This window comes from Sebastes fasciatus, chromosome 12, assembly GCF_043250625.1.
Source record: "Sebastes fasciatus isolate fSebFas1 chromosome 12, fSebFas1.pri, whole genome shotgun sequence".
Taxonomy (NCBI): Eukaryota; Metazoa; Chordata; class Actinopteri; order Perciformes; family Sebastidae; genus Sebastes; species Sebastes fasciatus.
Window position 1 is genome coordinate 6,574,402 of NC_133806.1, and position 27,040 is coordinate 6,601,441.

At 38.3% G+C, this 27,040-nt stretch overlaps 2 protein-coding genes across 5 annotated transcripts; both read left to right on the plus strand.

Moving 5' to 3' along the window:
- The first annotated feature begins 7,337 nt into the window (after positions 1 to 7,337).
- nr1d2a (nuclear receptor subfamily 1, group D, member 2a) lies at positions 7,338 to 13,443 on the plus strand. Of its 2 annotated transcripts, none has more exons than XM_074652862.1 (8): positions 7,338 to 7,613; positions 9,786 to 10,007; positions 10,113 to 10,201; positions 10,311 to 10,455; positions 10,571 to 11,238; positions 11,348 to 11,533; positions 11,858 to 12,068; positions 12,186 to 13,443. In XM_074652862.1, the coding sequence occupies exons 1-8, from the start codon at positions 7,583 to 7,585 to the stop codon at positions 12,383 to 12,385; spliced, it is 1,752 nt and encodes a 583-aa protein (XP_074508963.1). In that variant the 5' UTR covers positions 7,338 to 7,582; the 3' UTR covers positions 12,386 to 13,443. The 2 variants fall into 2 exon arrangements, with proteins under 2 accessions (XP_074508963.1, XP_074508962.1); XM_074652861.1 differs by having other exon boundaries at positions 7,348 to 7,613; positions 9,789 to 10,007.
- A 1,094-nt stretch (positions 13,444 to 14,537) lies between these two features.
- LOC141778533 (macrophage mannose receptor 1-like) lies at positions 14,538 to 23,282 on the plus strand. 3 transcript variants are annotated; one of them, XM_074652863.1, is made up of 8 exons: positions 14,541 to 14,808; positions 16,316 to 16,376; positions 17,757 to 17,808; positions 19,175 to 19,540; positions 20,958 to 21,320; positions 21,673 to 21,764; positions 22,132 to 22,228; positions 22,346 to 23,282. In XM_074652863.1, the coding sequence occupies exons 3-8, from the start codon at positions 17,772 to 17,774 to the stop codon at positions 22,354 to 22,356; spliced, it is 966 nt and encodes a 321-aa protein (XP_074508964.1). In that variant the 5' UTR covers positions 14,541 to 14,808; positions 16,316 to 16,376; positions 17,757 to 17,771; the 3' UTR covers positions 22,357 to 23,282. The 3 variants fall into 3 exon arrangements, with proteins under 3 accessions (XP_074508966.1, XP_074508964.1, XP_074508965.1); XM_074652865.1 differs by lacking the exon at positions 22,132 to 22,228 and having other exon boundaries at positions 14,538 to 14,808; XM_074652864.1 differs by lacking the exon at positions 16,316 to 16,376.
- Positions 23,283 to 27,040: the final 3,758 nt, after the last annotated feature.

The window sequence follows — 27,040 nt, forward strand, 5'->3', positions numbered from 1 at the left end:
CTCAGTGTTAGTTAATGTGTTGGATTTGCTGCAGAGAACGCCTCAATGACATTTAATGTCAGTGTGACATTTTCCATGAAGTGATGTCACCTCTCTGGCATCATGTAGGGCAACAAAAAGCTGTATTTATCTCAATCTGTTGGCAAATAACTGCCCTTTTCTTTATGACTCAACAGTTTTGGGACATTGGTGTGAGTGGAAAAAATCAACCAGCATGTAGGCGTTATAAAGGCAGGCAGATTTAAAAAAAAAAAAATGCATTCTGACTGGCCACAAAAAAGAGAAACCATTTCATTAGGATTATCAGTTGGGGTCCTTTGCAGACAATTAGTGGGGGAAAAAACCTGCACAGTACACAAAACAAATAGAAGATAGTATCAGACATTGAACTGTTTGCCATTCATCAGAAGGAGCAAGGGGAATGTGCACCTTCCTCTCAGCGTACTGTACTTGCCAACACCGCCTCAAGGAAATTACATATTTGGGAGTGGAGGAAATGTACTCTATGATGATGATAATTAATACCAGAGGAAACACTCCAGTTCTTACCAGACATAAGTGTGCAAATCAGAGAGGGAACACTCTGACCTGCCAGGTGGCATCACTGGAGATATACTCGATGTTAGATAATCAGTTCATGAGGAGGAATTAAAAAAATGATCTGCCCCTCAGAGCACCCGTTTAAGTAGACTTGATGCAAAGTCATTGATAATACTTTACTTTCATGTAAACTCAACACACCAAAATCCAGATAAACTGAATAGATAGATACTAAATTGCAGCAACATACACATCTTTGTTTTGTTTTTTGTGTGACATGTAACATATACAGTTTAAGACGAACAACCTGAGGCCTGAGATTTGGCTGAAGTCTCAGACCAGCTGGGGGATATACTGTACAGAGTGGGCGAGCAACATATAGGAGGCTCTCTGGTGTGAACATATAGCAAAGTCTAAAGCCAATTGTTCTCAATCTCCCCTGAATGAACAGTATGTAATACAGTTTTTATTCAATAAAATTGGATTCTCTGCTTTACTGTTTGTCCGTCGCCTCAGAAACTGTAAACGTCAGTGATAAATCTCAGAAACTGGATGTTAAAGAATAAGTTTATATTTGTCTTATTGTCAACAACCCCAGTCCGTTTACTCCTCTGTGCCATAGAGCTCTGTTGTTGTCCTATTATTGTCCTTAATTAAGCACACCATTAGGTATGTTCCTTCGACTCAAAGAACATGGGCGCAGTAATTAGTTTGGAGTCCTTCCCACATACACCGTCCTGCTGACACAAATACTCAATACTGATGATGTAAGAAACGAAAAAAAGGCTAATAACTACAGTGAGCAGCTGTTTTAGGAAATGAATTGGCCTATTTTATAAATCAAAGTATATATTTGTGAGCCGTTTTTAAAGATTTATGTTTTTAATAGAATATAATAGGGAATATATTCTGTACATAAATAGGATACAAAGCCCATTTAAAACAATTAAGCAAACGGTGTTTAACTGAATTTTATTTATTAATTCTATTTGTGCTTTTTATAACTTAATAAAAAGCACAAATAGAATTAATAAGAACGAGCTTGAGGCTGAGAGCCACAGACAGGAAAGTATTGAGATACGGACTAAAAAAATACATTATATCACCAGCCTTATCCTTTAAAGAAATTGGAGAAGAATTTTGTAATTCATTTTCCTTTTCCTTTATTAAACCAGGTTAACGTGTCGTTCTCAGAAGAGAACTCGGCATGAAAACATTGTAACCCTGGCACCAGGCCAAGGACATCGTGTATCCGTTTAATTTCCAACAGTGACTTTGTTTAAAACTGTGTCTCAATGTTCAACTCTTAACATACTTTTGATGACTGAAAGGTCTTGATGACCTGCCAAAAGTGAACTCCTCAGGTTCAGACAGCTCATTCAGGTAAATAAATACACCCTCACTCTGTACTGAAGTTACGAGTGCACATGAATTTCAAACTGACTGACAAAGGGATTTTTGTCCCTCTATTTCTATTAATAATCGTCTTCTTGTGAAAACGTCTTTTTCCAGGAAGCCAGTACAGTATATTATTTTTTTTCCAAAAAGAAAGTGGCCAAAGTTAATAATTCACTGATTTTCAAAACAATGCTGATTTTGTACACGTGCAATAATAAATCCCAAACGTGAAATTCCTCCGGTCAGCAAGTGTACATGTTAAACATTTACATTTCTGTCATTCACATTTTAGGTACATACATAGTGAGCCTGTGAGATTTACAATAGCTCAGAGAGTAGAGTGACTCATGATACAATAGGCATAACAACGTCATGTTATTACAAGTAATTAGAACGAACAAGTTGTACATTGCGTTCTAACCACAATTGTTATTAGCTGCCAAGTATTTTAAAATAGATCAGCTAGAGTACAATTCCTGTGGTTTGTTGTGTTAGTACATTGTGTACTTTGCGGTTTTCACACGTGAACTAGTACACCCATTAACATTGGCAGGTCACGTCAAATCTTTCAGTGTTTCAGTGTCTCTATTTCAGAGCAGAATTTGGACCAGAGTAAAAAAATAAATAATACATAAACATTTTTTTTTCCTTTTCTCTTTCAGTAAAACACTTAAAATATGTTTTGGGGGAACTCAAACATATATAACTATAATCCAATCAAGTGTTTAATTTGGGCCAACTATCTAACCAGCCCTGATGCTAAGCATATGTAAGGTTTACCATGTTTAAGAAAGGAAAATAGCAGCGAGCACGTCTCCAAGTCTTGAACAGTATCGGGTTGCCAGGTAGTGGTAAGAACAGAAGAAACAAATCACAGATAAAAAAGTCTTTTATAGTTTATTCTGGGCAACCAAACAAACGTGTTTCAGCTATAAGCCGTCATCAGCGTCTGACTCAGACTCTTAATCTGTGGGTGCCGCTGATTTGTATCTTCAGGTTTAAAATGTTCACCATCTTAGTTTAGCCTGTAAGCATGCTAACATTTGCCATTTAAGATAAGATAAGATAAGATAAGATGAACCTTTATTAACCCCTGGAGGGAAATTCAGGTGTCAAAGCAGCAACATCAGCAAACAGAGTGAAACACAGGAGAGGTAAAGGTATACAAAAATTATAAAAACAATAAATAGAGATATAAAAGATACAGAGTGAATGGCTGAACAAAGTGTGTGCAGTCCGTCAATAAATACATGTAATATGTACATGTGTGCAGTCTATAAAGGGGTATATAGGATGTATATTGTAAGTTAGTGTAAAGTGCGCCAGTGGTTTGAGTCATTTAGTATTAAATACAAAGTTCAGCTAAGGCTGACAGGTACGTCATTACTTTTGCCGGCTTTGACCTTGAATGGTTAAGGCTAGGCACTGATCTCGAATGGTTAATGTTCGGCATTGATATCAAATACTTAAGTGTAGGCTTTGACCTCAAGTAGTTACGGTAAGGCATTGTATGTCACTGTATGATATCATCTGACAGGAAGTAAACATGATTCCAAGCTGTGGCTCAGCTATACAGTTCAGTTGAAGTTGAACCATTTCACTTCAAACCATGAATGCCAACCTGATGGTGCAATTGACCACCACTTGTCGATGGCAGCAGCGCCGTAATGTGATATCATAGCAGGTGTGTTGAATTGTGGTCTGCAAAAACTTTGTTTACATTTCCAAATAATGTGGTTTAATGTGGTCTAATTAATTCATTCCTCCCTCTTCCTCCTGATTTGACAACACAGTGAGGTGTGGGTGGAGGCCAGCGGTCTGTATTCGTTAGAATTTGCTAAAATCCCTTCCTTCCCTCTCCTAACTACCCCACACTCATATATTCTGTAGACACTCTAACTGTAGTTTCACTGTGACTGTTTAAACTTTGTATACTGTATCTGTCACCTTGACACCTGTACATCCTTTGACCCACAATCATCAAATCTTTGATTTCTGGGGGAGTTCGGGGACTTCCAAGGGGCTCGACAAACTGACAAATAACGCAGTTTCAATTTCACTTCCTAGAAGTCAGCGTAACGACCGAGTGCACAAGGACGACTGTTTCTGTACAGATAGATGTCTACACTGTAAGTCTCATAAATCTGCATAGGTGTCATCTACTTGTCAGTCCATAAGGGACCTATATCATTAAAGCACAATGAGATGAGACACTGATTCAAAAGTTAACGGTATATCAATCTGCGTAGTAGATGTAAAAAAAGGTCTGGAAAACTTTGATTTTACTCACACGTGTTGAATTGATTAGGAAAAGATGGGACATGCGTTTCCAAGTAGTCAATATAAGTAGGATATTAATTCAGACTGTGTGGTTGTAAAGGAAAAATAAACATGTTGCAAGCCAATGTCATTTCCTGAAGTTATTGTTCCATATCTGTAAATATATTAGTTGTGATGGGATGAGTCATCAGTTAGATTAAATTAATCCTTGTTGGTACAACCCAAACTAATACAAGTCTAACTTGAATTACATAAATTGGGTATCACTGTAAAGATGAGACTCTTGTGGATCCAATGAGCCCAACTGTATTCATGTGTGATGATGTTAGTCCCCATAGGAGCCATTTCACTCTAGTGAGCGTATTTTTTTTTCTTCAAATTTGACCTTACTGTATAAAATTACCTGTGGTGACCTCTAGGATAATCACAGCCTCATGAAACTTTACAGCCACAAACTAGAGACCTAGAGCATTCAGAGGATGGATGGCTTTCCTAGGTAGATCGACAATAAGGGGGTTTATGAGCAGTTTACACAACAGGAGTGCAATTCTTGAAGAAATGTCAAAATGTCAAAAGTTTTTGATACCAAATCACAGCATGGCTTTTTCTATGGTGTTCCTCAAGGTCTTGGTGTCTTAATCCGGTATTTTGGAGGGATTATTGATAATTTTTTATCAATTCTTGAATGGTAAAAAACAGTAAAAATGTAGCACCAAATCTGTGTAACAAATGTTATCAACCCCAAAGTTGCTGAGAACAACGTATGACACATAATAGAGCATGGGAATGGCTCTATTATTTTCTATCAAAATGTTCTACTCCCTTATACACTTTTACAATTAATTTAAATGAATTAATTAAATAATTGAGTAATTCATGTTTATACAACTTGACACAGTGCTGAGTTGCATTTCAAATTAATCTTCAGGTTCCCAACTTTCAGATGACGTACACCACTTCTATGTGACAGCTACTGTTGACCTGCTATCTCCTGCTAAGGCCTCCCTGTACCCGCCTAAAAATAGACAAACACGAGTCTATTTTGGGTCTCAGAGGGTTCAAATTTAAGATTTTACAAACAAAACATATGATCTTATAACATATGATACTGTGCTATATATTGATCTATCAATATGAAAATGCTGCTACCAATAATATATATGTTTAAATAGCACTTAAACCTGCTTTATAATATAAAAGACAATATGGGACCTTTAAATACTTTAAAGGGGACATATTATAAAAAAGTGAGATTTTTTATGACTTTTATATTATAAAGCAGGTTTAAGTGATATATAAATACTGTGAACGTATCAAACGCTCAATCCACAGAGAAATACACACATCCCGTATTCAGAAACAGAGTGTTTGAAACTAGCCGTTAGGATTTCTGTCCATTTGTGATGTCACAGATATAGAATATTTAGACCCTTTACGCAGTCTAAACATAAACATTCTAAATGTGTCCCAGTTTATTCCTGGTTGCAGTGTATGTGAATGTCATCAACTGACAGGAAGTAAACATGGACCCAAGCTGTTTCCTATAGCAACACAATCCTGTTGCAATTCCGTCGAAATGCACTAAGACGGAGCATTTCAGACAGAGGATCCTATTCAGGCCAACAGTATGAGGAAAATAAAGTTTTTTTTTAACATTGCAGCATGTAAACATGTTCTAGTAGAAACACAAAATACAAGTATGAACCTGAAAATGAGCACGATATGGGACCTTTAAGTCAATTTTGCTGTTAATACTTTTCTTTCTTTCGTTCTTTTTACTTGTAAAAGAGTATTGTTTGTGGTATTGCTACTTTCCCCTTTATAATAGTACTTCTTCCACCACTGTAGGCTATACTACCAGAAGGAAATGTACTTAATAATAATAATAAAACGGAGCGTTTCAGACAGAGGGTAAATACAGGCATATTCAGGCCGAAAGTATGAGGAAAATAAAGTTTTTTTTTTAACATTACAGCATGTAAACATGTTCTAGTAGAAACACAAAATACAAGTATGAACCTGAAAATGAGCACGATATGGGACCTTTAAGTACATTTAGCTGTTTCTTGAATGTAGGACTTTTACTTGTAAAAGAGTATTTTTGTGGTATTTCTACTTTTCCCTTATAATAGTACTTCTTCCACCACTGTATTCTACTACCCAGAAGGAAATATACTTTTCACTCTGGCATTAAATATCACAGATTAATATGTGAGACAGAGGATCCTATTCAGGCCAACAGTATGAGGAAAATAAAATTGTTTTTTTTAACATTACAGCATGTAAACATGTTCTAGTAGAAACACAAAATACAAGTATGAACCTGAAAATGAGAATAATATGGGACCTTTAAGTAAATTTCGCTGTTAAAGCTTTCCTTGAATGTAGGACGTTTACTTGTAAAAGAGTATTTTTGTGGTATTTTCCCTTATAATAATACTTCTTCCACCACTATACTACCAGAAGGAAATGTACTTTTCACTCTATTTAGCATTAATTATCACAGATTAATATGCGAGTACATCATGCACATTTACTGCTGCAGCTCGTCAGTGCTGAAAAAAACCTTTAACGAACTAAAAAACAAAAATGTTTAACATTACAGCATGTAAACATGTTGTAGTAGAAACACAAAATACACATATGAACCTGAAAATTAGCATAATATGGGACCTTTAAGTAAATGTTAATACTTTTCTTTCTTTCTCTCTTTTTACTTGTAAAATAGTATTTTTGTGGTATTGTCCCTTATAATAATACTTCTTCCACCACTATACTACCAGAAGGAATTATAATAAGTGAGTACATCCTGCAGCTTGTCAGCGCTGAAAAAAACCCTTTAACGGACTAAAAAACAAGCCTGACAGGCTGCTCCACGGACAGCACGATGACTGTACTGTACAGTTGGTTGTACACGGTTCACGTTGAGCTGTGCAACGTGAGCACGATGCTACCATTCCTCGCCTCCGGCCACGAGGCTGGCTGGCTCCGCCCTGCCGGTGTCCTGAAAGTGTGTCACTGGGTTAAAGTGGCTCCAGCAGCCGGTGGGCGGTGGGAGGAGCCGACAAATAGGTCACATGGGCGAGCCCCACGATGTAGAACATTTAGTTCCCCTGACTAACCGACCTCAGGCACACTCAATAAGGAGGAGCTGCTCAGACTGAGATCTACCAGTCCACTGCTGCTCTCTCAGAGACAAGGACCTCCTGATACATTATTATCATCATCAGACTCCTCATATGAGCTGCAACCTTCAAACTTGTCAACTTTAAGTCATTTTGTTCAACCTGAGTGGAACAACTCGTGACAGAACAACATTGAATCACCTTTTGGAGATTTTTTCCTATTCCTGGATCATATATATATGCCTGAGGACATGGGGACAACTAAGCCTGGTAAGAGAAAATTTCATATTAAATAAAATGTTTTTTATTGCATGCATTGTGCAGACTTTACTGCAATTATTGTGTTTAATAAATTACCTTTTTATATATATATAATTCTTAAATTTAATTATCACACATATACATCAAGTGTCTCTCCCTATTAATGTAGAAATATTACAATGTTAAGTTATGCAAAATGCATATTTGTGGCTTGAGTTTATTCAATGCATCATACTCTTAAATATATCTATATACAGACTTTACTGCAATTATTGTGTTATTTAAAGAAATTTATATATAATTAATTCTTAAAATTAATTCTCACACATACATTACATTTATCTCCATATTAATGTGGAAATATTACACTGTTGAGTTATGCTAATGCATATTTGTGGCTTGAGTTTATTTGAATGAATGCATCATACTCTTGAATAGATCCAGGAAATAGCAATCTTAGGAGGGGCAGAACACAAATGAATGGTGTCTTGTCATTTAAACTATTTCTTGCTGTAAGTGCACACTTTTTATAAGTTTATTTATAATTTGTTTATTTGTTTTGTACAATTTAAGAATATACAACATAACAAAAAAATAAATGAATAATTTACAGTGCAGGAAGAGGCAAAAAAAAAAACACTGGGCTTATCTGAAGCATCCACCTATAGAGACAACATTAATATAAAGAAATAATATGACAAAATAATAGTGATAACAAAACAATTAGAACAAGATATAAATATATATATAATAACAATAATAACAATACAGTAAATATATAAAAAAAAAAAAAAATAAAGTTTATTTATGACATTGTCTGTCTGTGCTCCATTCACGTTGACACAACAGCAGTGTGTTTATGTTCCTCGGCCTGTCTCACATGCACATCGTAGTCTAGCCATGTGTCCGTGTGTACACGCTCCTCCTGGAACACGCCTCTGATTGGCTGCTCTCTGAGAGCACGCGTTCTGAACGGACGCGTCTCTGATTGGCTGGAGCGCAGCCTGTGACGTAGAGCCTTGTATAATTCACGCTGTACAGCAGCAGAGGCTGCACTGCGAGGTACACGTGAGACCGTGAGACGGTGGTGTTGGTGGTGATGGTGGTGGGAGGAGGAAGAGAGAGAGAGAGATACAGCAGCCCATGACCTAGATTTTTTTTCTACCCCTCGAAATTCATGACAGGTCCACGTGTGGGTGGGCTGTGAAAGAGGACAGTCACTGTGGAGGGTTAGGTAATCATATATGGCCTCTAAATTTAGTATCTTATACACATATATTCCAATAAAGACATAAAATGGAAGCATATAAAAAAATTATAAATATTGCACTTTAATTGTTAAATTCTAGTGCCTTGCCCAAGGGCACTATAACAGAACTTAAACAATGTTGAATTATAAGGAACTTGCTTATTACTCTGAAAATTAATTGATCTCTTTGGTTGTAACATGGCTTCAGGCTACCACCAAACTCCATTTCAAATTCTTGTAATTTAACTGTCACCGTGAACTGGTCAAACCTGTCATTACATAATAACCCAAACAGTGGATCTGTCTTCCCTTTTGCATTATTTTCTCCCCACTATACTGTTTGTGTTGCTCCAGTGCTTCATTCACCCTGCCTGGATCACACTCCCCATAGCACAGAGACCCATGTTTGTTATGTAATAGCGTTATCCAACCACCAGCAAACTAACTGGAGGAGATAAAGCAGGTCAAACCTTGGCAGCAAAGGAAACACACACATATTTTGGAGTGTTCTGCTGTCTAGGCGTGTCAGATTGCACTAGTACTTGATGTACAGCCAAGAGTTTTGTTTATTTGGCACACGGAAACATTGGCACTGCTACTATAATTTTTTTTAATCACTGCGGTTCATGTTCCTGTTATAGTCTCTGGGGTCACAGTTTGGCGAGCGTGATGAGTAGTATAGAGTGGGTGTGTTCTCAGAGATAGATTGACATAAAACAAAGTGTCACAGACACACGCCACACATTTTGTGTTTGCTAAACTGTTCACACTAGAACAGCAGCAGTAGGACGAGTCTAAATGTCTGCATCGCCACCATCATATGCAATTGGTAACGAAACCTTCATGGACATTGGATGCAATTGCATCGACAGCCTTTGAAAGAAAGGGAAGTAATTAACCTGCTATAACTATGTCACCTTCTCTCTCCACAGCAGGCGTCATTGCCTACATTTCCTCTGGATCTTCCTCCAGCCCAGAGCCCTGTATGATGAGCACCAGCCCCAGCAGAGGCTACCTGTCCACATCACAGTCGGTGTCCCGCCAGTCGCTGCCCAGCAGGGCCGTGGGCATGGTGGTGGACATCTCTCCGCCGACCAAGCGCGGCATGGAGAAGGCTGGACGCTCATCCACATCCGGCAAGAGCAGCATTACCAGTAAGCACAACATCAAAGTCTTTACAATCAAAATACCACACTGTTGAAAAAAAATGTTGCTGATCAGGTGCACTTGACTAACGGCTTATCTTTTTGTTTTTGCAGAAATCAACGGCATGGTGCTGTTGTGCAAAGTGTGTGGTGATGTGGCCTCTGGCTTCCACTATGGCGTCCACGCCTGCGAGGGCTGCAAGGTGAGACCAGTTTACCAGAACGAGGCGTCGCCTTCTCTGAGAGTTTTACTCATATTCTATCTATCGCTGATGCTCACATGACTAATGCTCCTCTCGTGTTGTTCTTCAGGGCTTCTTCAGGAGAAGCATCCAGCAGAACATCCAGTACAAGAAGTGTCTTAAGATGGAGAACTGCACCATCATGAGGATCAACAGGAACCGCTGCCAGCAGTGTCGGTTCAAGAAGTGTCTGGGTGTCGGCATGTCCAGAGATGGTAAGCGGTGCATTTAGTTTGAATTTCATTCAGCTCATTTACTCAAAAGCTTTTTGTTTTTGGTGCTGGTAATGTTCACACAATCTAATGGCTGTCCTTTTTTTTTTACTCCCAGCTGTCCGATTTGGCCGCATCCCAAAGAGGGAAAAGCAAAGGATGCTGCTGGAGATGCAGAACGCAATGAACAACATGATGAGCAGCAACAGCCAGCTGCACAGCATGCTGCACGGCCACCAGAGCCCCTCGCTGCCCATGGACTCCGTCACCAGAGACGTCAGCTCCTCACCCTCCTCTTCCTCTTCTTCTGCTTCCGATTCCCCGTCATGCTCCAACCCCTCGTCCCCGCGGTGCCCCCAGGACTCAGAGTTTGTGGTTTCCATGGACACCAACTCCAGTTCCCCTTCCTCCTGCGCGTCAGACAGCGGCGAGGACGAGGCCCTCGTCAACGTGAGCAGGCAGCATCAAGATGCCTTCGCATACAGCCAACAGAGGTCGCCGAGACAGGGCCAGGCCTCGCCCACGTCGGGTACGGAGGGGCAACAGGAGAGCTGGAGCTGCTGGAACAACAACCAGCACGGTTCATACAGTAACGGCCAACACGTCACCAACGTCGCTTACAGGGAGGACAGTGGAGTTTACCAGCAGCAGCAGCAGCAGCAGCTCAACAGCGCCCCTAGCTGTCCAGCATCAGGAGACAGCCAAAGACAGCACGGCTTTAACACACAAACTGCCTCAAGTGGTTATCATGGACCAACCAGCTGCATGAATCGTAGATCACACTTGGTGAGTTATTTATCTTTTTCATAATTGAGAAATTGATATTACTATTCTGGAAACTTAAAGTTAGGCGCTTTTGATCAACCTCGCTGACTGACCTTGATGTTTTTTCCAGGTCTGTCCAATGAACGCATCACCCTTCGTGGACCCCCACAAGCCGAGCCAGGAGGTCTGGGAGGAGTTCTCCAATAGCTTCACCCCCGCCGTGCGGGAGGTGGTCGACTTCGCCAAGAGGATCCCGGGCTTCCGCGACCTTCCCGAGCACGACCAAGTCGGTCTGTTGAAAGCCAGCACTTTTGAGGTAAGAGGGCAAACAAGCAAAACATAAACACTTCTTGTTATTCTGCGCTCGCTTTGAAATCAAACAGGGTAGGGCTCTTCAAATACTGGGAATATAGGCGCCACTGTGGCTCTCCCAAACAGAGCAGACTGAATAATATTTGCTCTGATAACAGTTGGAATGGAAATGAAAGAGACTTCACAACGTGTTAAAGACTTTTCTAGTTGTAAGAGACGAGACTCAGTCAGTTAGATCTACAAACTTATCACAGGATGTCTTTTGAGTCCCTTGTTTATCTGCACGAATGAAAAACTAAAAATCCTCCTTCCCTCTCTTGACTCCCAGGTGCTGATGGTCAGATTCGCTTCTCTGTTCAACGTGGTTGAGCGCACGGTGACCTTCCTGAGCGGCAAACGCTACAGCCTTGACACCCTGAGGTCACTGGGCGCCGGCGAGCTGCTCAACTCCATGTGCGAGTTCAGCGAGAAGCTGGCGGCGCTGCGGCTCGACTCTGACGAAATGAGCCTCTTCACGGCCGTGGTGCTCGTCTCAGCCGGTAAGAACACTTACGGTAGAATATGTTGATGTAGAAGTCATACAAAGAAACATTAATGAAGCCCTGTTCTGTCCTCCAGCATTAACACTTTCTCCCTCCTTTTTTGTGCTGGCACAGATCGCTCAGGAATCCAAGACCTGAACTCAGTCGAGGCCCTGCAGGACAAACTGATCCGGGGGCTGCGGCACCTGGTGATGCAGAACCACGGCGAGGAGGCGGCCACCACCTTCACCAAGCTGCTGCTCAAGCTTCCCGAGCTGCGTTCACTCAACAACATGCACTCAGAGGAACTGCTCTCCTTCAAAGTGCACCCATGAAAGCTTCCCGAGGGGGTTCACCTGCACCCTCCACCTCATCCACACACCTCCACCTCCACCTCGACCTGCCTCTTACTGCCCCGTCACCTTCCGGATTCGACCAACCCAGTTTGTTCCTAGAATGTATCGACAGTTATTTTTTATTTCTATTTTCGTTAAGTAGACCATGTGTGGTCTGAAGAGAGAAAGAATATACTGTATTTATAGAGCGATAGCTTACGCTTGTTGCACACAAACACACGCAAGTGCATGTGTGTCAGAGGTTGTTAGTTTTGCAAAGATGGAGGCGCTTTTATATTTTCGAGAGAACGAAGAGTACTTAACTGGCTTCATGAAATAATATGAAGAGAAACCACCAATTGGACGATCCAAAAGACATTTAATTCCAAAGCGTATCCTCTGATGAGCAGGTGTACGCAAGAGACATTATATACCCTACATACCGCATGTTTGTTTGGTCCAATATCCTGACTGATCCATGTCGGCGAGGAAAGAAAGGCAAGCTATCGGAAAATGTATCGAAGAATGTGTGACGATCGCTGCTAATGCATGGCTGTACTTAATGCAAAACAATTATTACTTGGATCTTCTCCCCTTGCCTCAGAAAGCATCAGTTCACAGTTTCAGTGTAAATAGTGTTTGTATATGATTTCTTTTTATTTATTTTTTTACACGGTTTATTATGTCAACTGCCTGTACACTGCCTGGTGATTTCTGGGGGAGTCGATGACGCCATTTTCAGCAACACTACATTTGCACGTTCTGGAGCAGGAAAACCAAGTAACATGTAAAAAGGCGACATGTAAAAAACAAAATAGTCACACAAGTGTTGTTGCTGTTCTCCCCACTTTGTTTTTGTTTTTTTTATCGAACTGTATGTGCATTCAGCATAGCACTGAATTTGATGTGTTTGTCATCCATTTTGTTGAAATATCTGTTTCTTCGACTGGCAACACTGCCATATGTAAATATCTATATAAATATATATATATATATAAATATCTGATGAACACAGAATATAAATATGATATAGTATGAATAAATACAAGTGAAGAATACTCTTTGTGGTTTGTGTTGTTATTGATATCCAAGTGTTTTTAAATGAATGAAGCTGACATGAGATCAGCACAATGAGTCTCCAGAGGAGCAGAGACAGATGTTCTCCATTAGGTGGAGCCATTTGCACACAGCATCTGGATTTCAACTCTATTCTTTGCAAAATGCTGCATAATATGAGTTTAGTGTCCAATGATTCACGAGTAGCCTGCAGAGCTGAACTGATTTCAAATCAGTTAAGCTCCAACAAAATCCTTTTTAAAGAACACACTAATCTGATATGGAGTACAGAACCTGCCAAAATAAATAAATAAATAAATAAATGTCATTAAATGCAGCAAAAATAATATTAAAATTAGATGTTGCATTAATTGAGTGATAAAATGGGATATCAATTGATATTTCTGTTTTAAATTGTTTCTTTATTTTTTTATCTTTGTATTAATTCCCTTATTTATTTACTCTTCTGTTTAATTTCCCCCTCTTCTTTTACATTATTATTTATTAATTTGCGTGCATGCACGATTTACTTTTGCATTTCACCTCTTATTTATTTCCCCCAAACTTATTTATTTATGTATTCTTTTCTTTAGAGATTTCTTTATGCATTATCTGCCTCATTATGCCTCATATATATTTATATATCGAGTCATTTATGTATTTTTTTTTTATTTTGGCAAGTTCCTTCCTCCATAACTGAAAGCTTTATTCTCTTAGAGGTTGGGTTGAGCCCTAATGTTTCTTAAAAGTAGCACTATTAGATGTGTATATATAGTATAATAGTAAGACAATTATATTTATTTATTTATTTATATAGCGCCAAGTCATTACAGAACAAGATTACATTTCAGGCTTAATTACAATCAGCTTGATGCACAGCCAAAATTTAAGACCTAAAACTTATAAATCACCTGAAAAAAATGTCTGCAGAATAAACTCACACAGACAAATAATACAGTAAATATACTCAAGCATCATGTCGTATTTTTTATGTTAAAAACAAGAGCCAAATATCAAAATCAGTGAACAAAGAGGTGTAAAACAAACACTGAGGATACAGAGGAAGCCTCACTGCTCAGATATTAAACTATAGGCATGTAGTTCAATCATCTGTATCTGAAGGTCTGCAGAGATTTATTTTCCACCAAAGGTCAATGTTTTAACAAGAAGAGATTGTTTTTGTATTCAAAGCTCTCCGAATGTAAATTGTGAACCGATATTAACGAGTTTAGAGTCCAACGATCCATGAGCAGCCTGCAGAACCACTTTCTAACTCACCTGCAATTCATCAAGCACAAAGTGAAAACACCTGTAGAGGTGCTTTGTGCACTTGGAGGAGCTTTCTCCACATCATCCCATACAAACAGGTAAATATTCACAGGTAGACTGTGCTCACTGTAGAGACTTAAAACATGTTGTGATTTTAAAAAAGTTTTTAAAAGTGAATGTTAGACCAGTGGTTTTTAGATCGGTGTAGGTTTCTTCTCCGTAGACGTTTTAACACAACTAGATCGTCTTTGTATTCAAATCTCTTTAAATGTATCATTCAAATCCAAGAGACCACACAAACAGCAACCACTGATGATGATGATGATGATGATGATCTTTGTGGATGTTTTGTGCATTCACACAAACAACATCTAGCAGACCTTTTCATATATTTAAATGACAGGAAACAATAGAATCAATCTGTCTGTTCTAGGAGATGATTTTTTTCCCCTTTAAGTATCATGTTGAATTTTATGAGTTAAAGGTGCCCTGTGGAGTTTTCTTGTAAACAACAGTTTCTGTTTAGATTCAGTGTTATTCACCTTGAAACAAACTGTGAGTATCCTCAACATCGTCCCCATACAATACTAATGGTCAAAAACTCCACAGGGTACCTTTTGATTGTTTCTGATTTGTGTAATTGTTTCAGGTAAATTTTCCTTGTACCTGATCACCGTAAAGAGTCAGACTAGTTACAAACTTCAGATCATTTACATTCAGGGATTTCCAGATGATTCATTCAAATCTAACTGACCACATAATGTCAACATCCAGTCCGGTCTGATGATGATGTAAATGTGGTAATAAAAGAGAAAAGCACTTCTGAACCTGAATCTCCAGTCTGATGTTTTTCTGTCATAAATTGGTATTAAATTAAAATTGTCATATTTAACATACAAACAAGTCCAAAGTAAAAAAAAAAAATACACCTACCAGCAACTTTAAACCTTATTAATCGACACAAACTTGTTTGTTAGGAGTGTTATCAATCTTCTCATCTAAAGTAAGCAAATAAGTAGGCCTATTTCCAACATTTTGAACTTTTCCTTTAAACATGTGGGAATAAATACACTTTTTAGTTCCTTTTGAGTTTAATTTAGGCTCTTAAAATAAGATTTTAACATTAAAAAAATGTTTTTTTAAATTTTTAATTAATCTTTAAGACGTTGTGTAACATTAAACATCATGTCGTGTTTTGTCGAAAGGCATTGAGCTTACCTTCTATTAGCCGTAACTAAGAAAAACTCTCTTCTCAGTTATGCATTTATTTAACAAACCATACAAACATATTTTTTCTGGTTCTTTTTGATCAGACATTAAGGTTTCTACAGATATAATTTCATATCATATCTTATAAAGAGCTCAACAAAGCTAAATGATCTCTACTGGTATAATCCGTGAGTGATGACCTTCAAATGTTTAAATTGAGTAAAGTTAATTTTAAGTAATAACTTTTGTTCAGACAAAGGAAACGGTTGAGTTTCTGGTCAGCGTGGGAGTGTCACAGTTTTCTCATCCAATCCGTGTCTTTCAAAGTTAATCATTCAGCTGTAAGTCTACTGTACTGATTTGCATTAACGTATAAAAACACCTTAAACACAACAGTCTAACACTGAAGAGGACAGACAGCTGCTCGTGTTCGACAACTGAAGAAATTTAACATTTGGTAAGAGGATATCTTAGTACATACGTAGCTTCATGTGTTGTTATTGTATTAAATTGCTTTATTTTTATTAGTGCAATGTGACATAAATCAGAAAAGATTAAAAGAGTAGAAACTGCATAAAGGAAATATGACTTTATTTTATGCAGCTTGTCGAAACTTTATCACCACAGGATTATTGAGGGAAAAAACATCTGAGATTTCCAGAATAAAGTCATAACTTTACGAGAAAAAAAGAAATAACACGTACAATTTCTACTTTATAATATCATGACTTTATTCTCATAATACTACAACTTTTTTTCTTGTAAACCTTTGACTTTATTATTGTAATATTACGACTTTTATTCTCTTAAATTTCAGATTTTATTCTCATAATATTATGACTTTTTTCTCGTAAACCTTTGACTTTATTCTCGTAATATTATGACTTTATTCTCGAAATCTCAGATTTATTTATTTTTCCTCAATGTGGCCCTAATACTCCGTCGTACCATAGACCTACAACAATGATAAATAAAAATATTATTCATTTCCATTTTTATAAATCCACAGGGAGCCACTGGAGAGGAGCTAAAGAGCCGCATGTGGCTCCGGAGCCGCAGGTTGCAGACCCCTGGTCTAACCAAATTCACAGAAACGGGTTAAATGAAAATGTAAAACGAGGGGAAACTTGGTCTTTGATAAATACATTAAATTAAATCAATATATACTTGTCTACACAAAACGTACAAAACGTTTTGCATAAAACAAGAGAATAAAACACAAATAGAAGCCAGATCTAAAAACAGCCAAAGAAAAGGTTACAACAGTAAGTTAGTCTTGAGGTTAAGTGTCAGTTCTTCAGCTTCTGTGCAGCATATGAGCTAAAAGCAGCTTCACTATGTTTGGATTAAATTCTGAGAAAGATGTTTGTCCGACAGCGATGGGTAGAAGTGATATTTTTACTGCTAAGTTTCAATATTCAAATGCAAAATCAATCAGATCTCTTTGTGTCAAATGTGTTTAGGTCACCTGTTCAGTCACTTGCAATGTACTTAAGTAGTTGTGACATACTAATACTTTACTTGAGTATTTCCATTTTATGCTGCATTATGCTTCGACACCACTACATTTTGGAGGCCAATGTTGTACTTTTTTACTCAACTACATTTATGTAATAACTTTAGTTTCTTTACAGATTCAAATTAATAATAACAAATATAATCTGCAAATAAATTATGATGTATTATTATGGATAAAAACTTTAGGCAGGCTAATACAATGCAGAGGATACGTATGATAGCAGTCCAAAAGACTCGGCAAAGTAAAGGATCTCATTGAAATGTCTCATTAAAATGTGTGAGTGCTAATTCAGCTCTCATGTTCTTTTTTCGTCCACAGTTAATCAAAGTCAGCATGGACCGGACTGTGTTTGTGATACTCCTGCTCACAGGTGAGATGTGATTTATGTGATCATTGATGATGATAGATAGATAGATGGAACAAACCATCACGTAGTCTGAATTTCCATCAGGGAGGTGTGTGGGTATATGGTATTGGTACATGTTTGTATTTTTTTCTTTCTTTTTTTGTATATACAATTTTGTCCAAACAAGTACACATATCAAAACAAAGCATAAATATACTTATTTCTTAGTAAAAAGGTATTTTAATTTCAGTTCGGTTTAACCCTCTGAGACCCACAATAGCGGAGATAGCAGGTCAACAGTAGATATCACATAGAAGTGGTGTACGTCATCTGAAAGCTGGGAACCTGAAGATTAATTTGAGATGCAGCTCTGCACTGTGTGTCAAATTCTTCTAGTCATAAATCAGAAATAAAAATTAATTAATTAATTAATTAATTAATTATTTAAAAATAATTAATTAATTATTTAAAAATAATTGTAAAAGTGTATAAGGGCTTAGAACATTATGATAGAAGTATATGATGTACATCCCCGTGCTCTATTATGTCTCAAGTTGTTGCAGCAATTTTGAGTTGATACCATTTGTTACACAGATTTGGTGCTAAATTTAACCATTTTTACCTCTTGAAAATTGATAAAAATTATCAATAATCCCTCCAAAATACCACATTAAGACACCAAGACCTTGAGGAACACCATAGAAAAAGACATGCTGTGATTTGGTATACATTTTTTTTTTTACATTTGGTGATTTCTGCAAGAATTGCATTTTTCAGCGATTGGATGGCGAGCACTTCTGTTGTGTAAATTAATCAGAAACCCCCTTATTGTCAATGTAGCTAGGAAAGCCATCCATCCTCTGAATGCTCTAGGTCTCTAGGTTGTGGCTGTAAAGTTTCATGAGACTGTGACTATCATAGAGGTCACCAGAGGTCATTTTATACAGTGAGGTCAAGTTTCAAAACATGGTCTCACTACAATGAAATGTCTACTATGGGGACTGACATCATCACACATGAATACAGTTGGGCTCATTGGATCCACAAGAGTCTCAGCTTTGCGGTGATACACAATTTATGTAATTCAAAGACTGTTTAGGGACCCCAGTATGCAGAAATATTCAAATACACAATTTTAGAATAGGAGAAAATAACACATTTATACTGCATGAAAAAAATTTTTTTTTGCCCCCAAACTGCTTGTGATTATCATAAAGTGGGCATGTCTGTAAAGGGGAGACTCGTGGGTACCCATAGAACCCATTTTCATTCACATATCCTGAGGTCAGAGGTCAAGGGACCCCTTTGAAAATGGCCATGTCAGTTTTTCCTGGGGGCTGAAGGGGGTTTAAAGAATCCTACATTTCAACAGATCCACTTCCCTCCTCAGGTTTCTGCGTCCTCTCCACGTCCTTTCCAAACGTCTACTACTTCATCAGCCAGAAGATGACTTGGGATGATGCACTAGCCTACTGCTCCTTGGAGCACACATCAATGGCCCAAATAGTTAACAAGGAAAACGTTACGGCGATGATGAACACTCCACCTGGAGGGTACACGGGCAAGGCCTGGATCGGACTGTTTGAGAACATGTCAGAATGGACCTGGGTGGATGGACAACCAGCCACGTATTTCAATTGGGGATTTGGTCAGCCAGATGACGTTAATATCGATGAGATCTGCGTGGCTATGGATCCGGAAGGAAACTGGAGCGTTGTCAGCTGTTCAGAAGATAAGCGATATGTTTGTCATGGTGGTTAGTACGGTTTTGACATTCTGGTGCTTTAGCTTCTTGTTCTGGAAGACTTCTGAATTTTCTGCCTTTCAGAGGGAACTGTAGGCTACTTTTCACTCCACTAGATTTACCTGACAGCTGTACTTACTTCGCAGACTGAGGTGTTAAAATCAAAACATGCAATAAGCTTACACAATGTAGTTTATTTAGGCCCCGATCCCGAACTGAGTCCAATATGATACTTACTGTCTCAGCTGCCCAGTGCACACACTATAGCTACAACCAGAACATGAGATAAGACAGAACTTATAACCAGTAAAATTAATAATCTACTACATAGAAGCAGAAGATATGCAATATTGGAATAACGTGTGTGGCCTGCTGAATTTGGGACAGCTTATTTTTCACAAGCTGCTTGATCCAAATTTTGGAGGTCCTGGGTCAAAACATTTCAGTTGTTTAGCTTAAATGAATATATTATTATATGTTATCAGTAGTGGAAGAAGTACTCAGATGTTTTACTTTAAAGACTTTAAGGAACAGGATCAATTAGCAGAAATGGAATATAATATTCAAAACTGTTTTCATAATCACCTGAAACTACGAATCATTGTGTTTTCGTTCATATCTACATAGGGAGCGGGTCCTCTTCACAGAGTCCGTCATGTCGCTCCACCATGTTTCTACGGCAAACCAAACACTTTCACTTTTTCATGTTACCTGAACGTTCTCCAAAAACGATTGTGAAACTACGGTAACGTGAGTCGCAGAGAGCTAAACTGTGGTACCGTTGCTCCTAAAGTAGTGTTATTATGGTAAGGACGGCCTCTGAGCGAGGCGAACGGCATTACTACGGTTTAGCACTCGGCGGCTCACGTTACTGCAGTCTTGGAAAGTGAGGCGTGAGCGGAGGAGTATTCGGTTGGTTGCAATCTGCAACCACACCACTAGATGTCACTGAATCCTACACACTGTCCCTTTAAATTACCAAAAGTAAAAGTACTCATTATGCAGGCGGTAGGGCCATTTCAGAATACTATATATTATATTATTGAATGAGAATTAGTGATGCATTAATGTGTATCAGTATCACTAATGATGGAGCTGGTAAAAGGCAAGCTTCCACTACTTTATATACTGTTGGTTAGCTTAATCCATAATAATACATCATCATTTAATAGTTTATTTATATTTTGATGACGTTTCACTCTTTTTGAACTACAGAAACACTCATAGTTGTACAGTGATATTATGGAGTAGACAGCTGTTTGTTTTTTTTACTCGACAACACAACTAATAGTGGCTGTTCACATGCATTGTACTGCTAATACTTGCTCAGTTTTGCTACACCTGTGGTCTAAATCCATCTGCTCACGGTATACTGAAAAACTATTTTTTAACTATTTCTTCCATGTCTTCATTGTCTTCATGTCAACAGGTGACAACTACTTTGTTGGTCCCAAAAGGATGACTTGGAATGACGCCAGAATCCAATGTGAAAGCAAAGAGGACGTTCTGGTTACTATCTCTAACACGAGTATCAATTCTGAAGTCCAGGGGCTTCTGACAGACGTTAACGGAGACGATAGCGATAGCAGAGCGTGGATTGGCCTCAACAGATCTAAATCATGGGATTGGTCAGGACCCTCAGAACCCGGAGAGGAATACACGTTCACAAACTGGCAAAATGGACAACCTGACAACGTGAACGGGGAAAACAGTTGTGTTGCCGTCGCGTTGACAGATGGAACCTGGACGGATGAGCCCTGCAACGCGACATACCCTTTCTTCTGCTATGGAAGTATGAATCTCTCAAACATTTCCACATTTAAAGCTCGAGTTAGATGACAGAAGTGACATGTGAGGAACTGATTTATTACACACAGCATGGAAAGTGTATAGTCCTAAAACAAACCGATACTGCTGCTGGACGAAACTGGGACTGCAGCTAACGTTTATTTTCACTACTGATTGATTATTTAAGAGATAAAATGACAGAAAACTGCAGCGCAAAATGCAGTCAAATCACCTTGTTTTGACCAACTTGAATGATTAATTAAAAGAAGTTAATTTCTCAGCCCAGCTGTCAGAAAACACAGATCTCGTATGAGTTTTTTCTGAAATGTCTGCCTGTTGTTTGTGACCCTGTGCAGTTTACAAAGCACAGAAAACAGTTGTGAGGATGAAGATCGAGACCAGCGCAAACATGGAAGATCCAGCCTGCAATGCCGAAATGCTGCGGCAGGTATTGTGTGTGTGTGTGTGTACTTGTACATCTATCTGTGTGAGGACCAACTGCAGAATGAGGACATTTTTGGAAAGTGAGGACGGTCCTCACTTCTTCAAAGGCCTGTTTGAGTGTTCAGACTTGGTTTTAAGGTTCAGGTTAGGTTTATGTTAGGGAACGGGTTGGGGTTAGTTGTGATTGTAAGGGTTCGGGTAAAGGGCCAGAGAATGTATAATGTCTATGGGTGTCCTCACAAAGATAGAAGTACAGGAATGTCTGTGTGTGTGTGTGTGTATGTGTGTGGGAGCGTGAGCGTGAGCAAAAAAGAACAAAAGGGGATACAAAACAAAATACTTTGAGTATCATCTTTCTTCTTCTTCTTCAGTTGCGTGCAACACTCACTAATCAAGGAGTGACTGACTTCAAACTGACCTGGAAGAAACTGCCAGAGAAGCAGACACAAGAGAACAGTGACATAAAAGGTACACACACACACACACAGACACACACACACACACACACACACACACACACACACACACACACACACATAATGAATCTTCTCTAAATACCAAAAATGATTTTGTCTTTCCGTTTAGATCCTTGTTGACGCCGTGAGAGCAACTCCCAGAAAGATGCACCACAGCATCATTCACACAGAGAATCTTTACTGTATGTAGTTCAGTAAGTTACTCTGCAACACATCAAATATATTCATGTTTGTGCCATTTTAAGTTAAAGACTGGAATCAGTAAGCCTTGCCATATACATGTTTTTGTGTGTTAGTGTTGCATCTGTGTGTAAAGATGCAGATTTAGTGATTTCAGTTCATTTCTATTAGAAGGCAGTGTGTTTGACCAACTCAGTCTCACAGGAAGGCATAAATAGCATGACATTACACGGACATACCATGTGTCATGACGATGCATTTTAGGCTTTTTGCGTGTCATTTTTACGCCGTGCAACAAAGCTACGGTAACGTCTGCAGTTTTTAATATGTGACAAAAATACAATTTGAGTTTTAACACTGCAATACATTTTCCAAACAGAAGATATTGGACCATTCTGCAAAACTCGCAGATTATGATAAATTCTTTTGATTATTTCTACAAATCCATTCATGAAAACTACATTATTGTGAAGGTTAGGGAAATAAAACGTAGAAAAAGATTGTTGTCCTGCATTGGCACTGACCCAGGGATATTGGTGTATTGATATTGCATTTCCATTTACCACTTGGTAAAGCAGCTCATTCACGGTCACCCTGCATGCCTTTGCAGTAATGGACTAACCCCAAAACAAAAGAAGAATAAATCGCTAACGTGCAATGTTTCATTTGCAAAATGCAAAGTTTATGATTTTTGGTAATATTATGGTTAAGGTGTTTTATTCAAGGCTTTTATTAGGCTAATCCCTGTTTGTATTGTCTACTGAGTGAAGTGCTTTATTTGCCTATAAACTCCCCCTTTATAGAATATTTATTCTTTTTTGACTTGTTGTGTTTTTCGGTTGTGTAGTAAATAAACATTTACAATTAACATATCAAACTATCCTACTGTGTTCCAGTGGTTAACGATAGTTGTTGGTGCTCTTGAGGTTTTATAAAAATTTTAAAAGGGAAAAAATGACACTTTAACTTCACCTATAATGTGATGAGAGAAGCACACTGACAGCAGGGTAACTAAAGTGATCATACTGTACAGATCATTATTGTCTTTAAAGAGGTTCGTATGTTAATCATGAACAAACAGAGAAGCATCATGGTTTTTACAGTGTGTCACTAACTCATTTCAGTATATCCCAGCAGTATATAACAATAATTCCTTATGATATAATAATTAAAATGAGCGCGACCTGGATCCGCATAAGTGGCATAAAATGTATGGATTAATCAAATCAAAATTATTTATTCATTTAAGTTCAAGTTTTTCACTGTGAGACAATGAGCTTCGTAGCCACTGCAGTATTAACAGTGTTTGTTATAGGTCTGATGGTGCTGACTGAAACTACAAAATAAAAGTATTCTTTTAGTTTGTAAGTGTGTAACATCTTTCGACAGCCTGCAAGTGGATATGAAAATATTTTATAACCAATATTACTGCCCATAGCAGGCAAGAGGAAATATTTACTTTACCTTTGTAGATTAAATTTAAGACTTTTTAAATACATTTTAAGGCCTTTCTTGTGCTTTTTAAGACTTTTCAGGATCTGCAGATACCTTGTAATTACAGTTAGGACGTTGGACACAATAAAACCTGTTTAATTCAATTTAAGTGAAATAATAGAGCACACACTTTACTGTTTGACTAATTGCTAATTGTTTGAACTGAAGTTGTAAATGAAATGTAAAATTAGAAAGTAAAGAGCCCAAAGTACAACAGTCCATTTTACTCACAAATTCATTACACAAACTTCTTTGATATTAAACAACCATACCTCAACAGGGAGCTTAATGTGGTAAAACAAAGGCAAATGCAGCAGCTGCAGCAGCAGGGACACTAAAGATCCATTTACATTTAATTTGACTGTTTTGAATAAGAAATTACTGTTGACCCCATGGCTACAGCCTTGATTCAAATGCTCCGGTCAACGTATGATTTTGTTGACGATAGTGTCCTTTCAACTTTGTGGTAGGAATAATTCGGCGAGGACTTTTCTGAAAAATTATGCCAATGCCGAAGTGCCTTTAAACTTTCATTCCTTCTAATAGCCAGCAGGGGGCGACTCCTCTGGTTGCAAAAAGAAGTCTGATTGTATAGAAGTCGATGAGAAAATGACCCAACTTCTCACTTGATTTATTACCTCAGTAAACATTGTAAACAAGAGTTTATGGTCTCAATCACTAGTTTCAAGTCTTCTTCAATACAGCATGATGTTCATTTAGTAAATTATGGTCACATTTAGAGTCAAATAGACCATAAAGCAGGGGATGCTTTAGGGTGTGGCTAACTTGTGATTGACAGGTCTCTACCACCGCGTTGGGAGTTGTCTGTGTTTTCGTCTTAGAACTTTAACCCTTTTTGGTCGCCTAAACTTATTCAGCATTCGGATGTGCTTAGCTCCAACCTCTTGTGTCACTTCTAGTTCCAAAAAAACAAGATGGTGTCGGCCAAAATGCCAAACCCAAGGTTTCAAAACCGCAGTCCTCAAACCGATGGGTGATGTGACCGTGACTACGTCCACTTCTTATATACAGTCTATGGTTTCAATGTGACAATGCCCCCATGCACAATGTCAGCTCCATAAAGAGCCGTGACCTCAACCCCATCCAACACCTTTGGGATGAACCCAATGTGTAAAGTCTATCTTGTGTTCCTTTTCTTAATGCCGTTCATGTAAAACACTTTGACTGGCCTTCTTTTTGAAAGGTGCACAAGTGGCCAAAAAAGATCAGTTAATGCAGCTTTAACAAAAGTTGCAAATTATGTTGAAAAATTAAACATTTAATTTTTATGCTGAGTGGAGGATGATGACTTCATTGTTGGATATTTACGATGCAAACAACCTCCTAAGCATGACTTTTACCAATGTCATGCTTAGAAGATCATGTTTAAGCATGATGCTTTGCATATGAAAATAGCGTCAAGCACTATATATTTCTGAGGGAGGTTAGAGCCGATGTTTTCTTTCTGTGTTTTTGGAGGATTAACACCAAAGAGTTCAGATCTTAACCTCATGACAACATTCGACAGCTGGATTTTAATCTTGTGAGTATACGTTGTTTTTTTTCTCCATTGCTCTTAAACAATAAACAGGGATTGCAGGGGAATGATTATCCAACTGTTTATTTAGAAGTTTTAAAATCAAGGTTTCAAAGTTGCTCACGTTCTTTCACATTTGTTAATATTTCAAAAAAATTGTTGGAATCTGATATTTTGTTTTGTCAGAAAATCCAAAGCATTAATATTTTGACCATATGTAGGTCAAAAGGTGTTTAAATATCTAAACAGAACATGGGGTGACTTTACGTTATTTGGACAACTTTTGTACATATTAACGTTATTCTAAAAGCATTTCAATGACTTCATTTCGATAGAGAGCAGGTCTCAGTTACACATCAAAGTGGTGGTGAAAATTAAACTGTTTTAAGCTTGACCTGTAGACTTCTTTGGACCGGCACCAACAAATACAGTAAAATGGTCCCAGGAATACAAAGTACACCACTTCACTTTGTGTTTTAAGGTGCCTCTATACACATCTTGTAAAAGTACACTGGTGTTTTCACTTATTTTCTCATTAGACTTTCTCTCCCTTTTTCTCCCATTAATATTGTTGCAGCTGCTACTTTTCTTTATCATACCTCTTCATTCATGAAGTTTAGTGACCTTACATAATTACCAGCCTCTCCCAATAACAACCAGAGGTCCCAATCAGCCAGAATAACTGGAAACATCTGCGTGGTCATGAAGAGGATTGGAAGTTCAGTGTTACGTTTATTATTTACCTATTTTCTTCTTGTTTGCAGGTAAAATCAGAAATGGATTGTCACGTGACTCTGATTCTCTTCTTCTTTGGTAAGGTCAAGTCATTTACATTATGTCATGGATGCAATGTGTGTTTTGGTTTTCAGTTCACACACACACCACAGCATTGTAGGCTTGTTGAGTCATGTAGCATAAAACAGGCCGAAAAGGTAAAAACAGAGAGAGTAAGTTCACACACTCTTCTCGTGAACACGGTAAACACGACCCCCATTTGAAGGCACCATTTGTTTCACTAAACCTGGCCAGTTTTGTCTGTCTCTGTTTCTGACATTCAGGTGGACATTGTGTAACCAAATGTAAATGTAGTGAAATAAAATAAAAAGTGACAGTCAGTCAGGCTATGGACAATCTGCATGAGTTACTTGGATTTAGTGCTCTTGTATTTTGATGGCAATCATTATAATTCACTAAATACTAATTGTGCCCTCTTTCACCAACCCTCAGGATTTACCCTCAGCTCTTGCTCTCAGTTCCCCATGCGTCAGTACTACTACGTTAATTTGGCAATGAACTGGGCCGACGCTCAGCATTACTGCAGAGAGAAATACACTGACCTGGCGACCATCACAAGCATGGAAGACATAAGCAGGTTGAACAGACCTACTTTGAGCCACTCGTGGGTGTGGATCGGACTGAGGGATGACCCAAAATCCTGGAGGGAAAGCATGGGCAATGACACCAACTCCTGGAGATGGTCAATGACTGGTGAAACGAGCAAAACTGGTTACCACAACTGGGATGCACCCGAACCAAACAACAAAATATCAAATGACATCTGTGTGGTGACGACCCCCAAAGGAAAATGGGAAG

What these genes read in the sequence shown, in the direction of transcription:
- nr1d2a (XM_074652862.1), top strand. Translation starts at nt 7,583, where the DNA reads ATGCCTGAGGACATGGGGACAACTAAGCCTG. An exon ending in ACGCCTGCGAGGGCTGCAAG is followed by an intron (nt 10,202 to 10,310) that starts GTGAGACCAGTT and finishes GTTGTTCTTCAG; the next exon opens with GGCTTCTTCAGGAGAAGCAT. An exon ending in CGTGGTGCTCGTCTCAGCCG is followed by an intron (nt 12,069 to 12,185) that starts GTAAGAACACTT and finishes GTGCTGGCACAG; the next exon opens with ATCGCTCAGGAATCCAAGAC.
- LOC141778533 (XM_074652863.1), top strand. Translation starts at nt 17,772, where the DNA reads ATGGACCGGACTGTGTTTGTGATACTCCTGCTCACAG. An exon ending in TGTGATACTCCTGCTCACAG is followed by an intron (nt 17,809 to 19,174) that starts GTGAGATGTGAT and finishes TTCCCTCCTCAG; the next exon opens with GTTTCTGCGTCCTCTCCACG. An exon ending in GCGATATGTTTGTCATGGTG is followed by an intron (nt 19,541 to 20,957) that starts GTTAGTACGGTT and finishes TCATGTCAACAG; the next exon opens with GTGACAACTACTTTGTTGGT.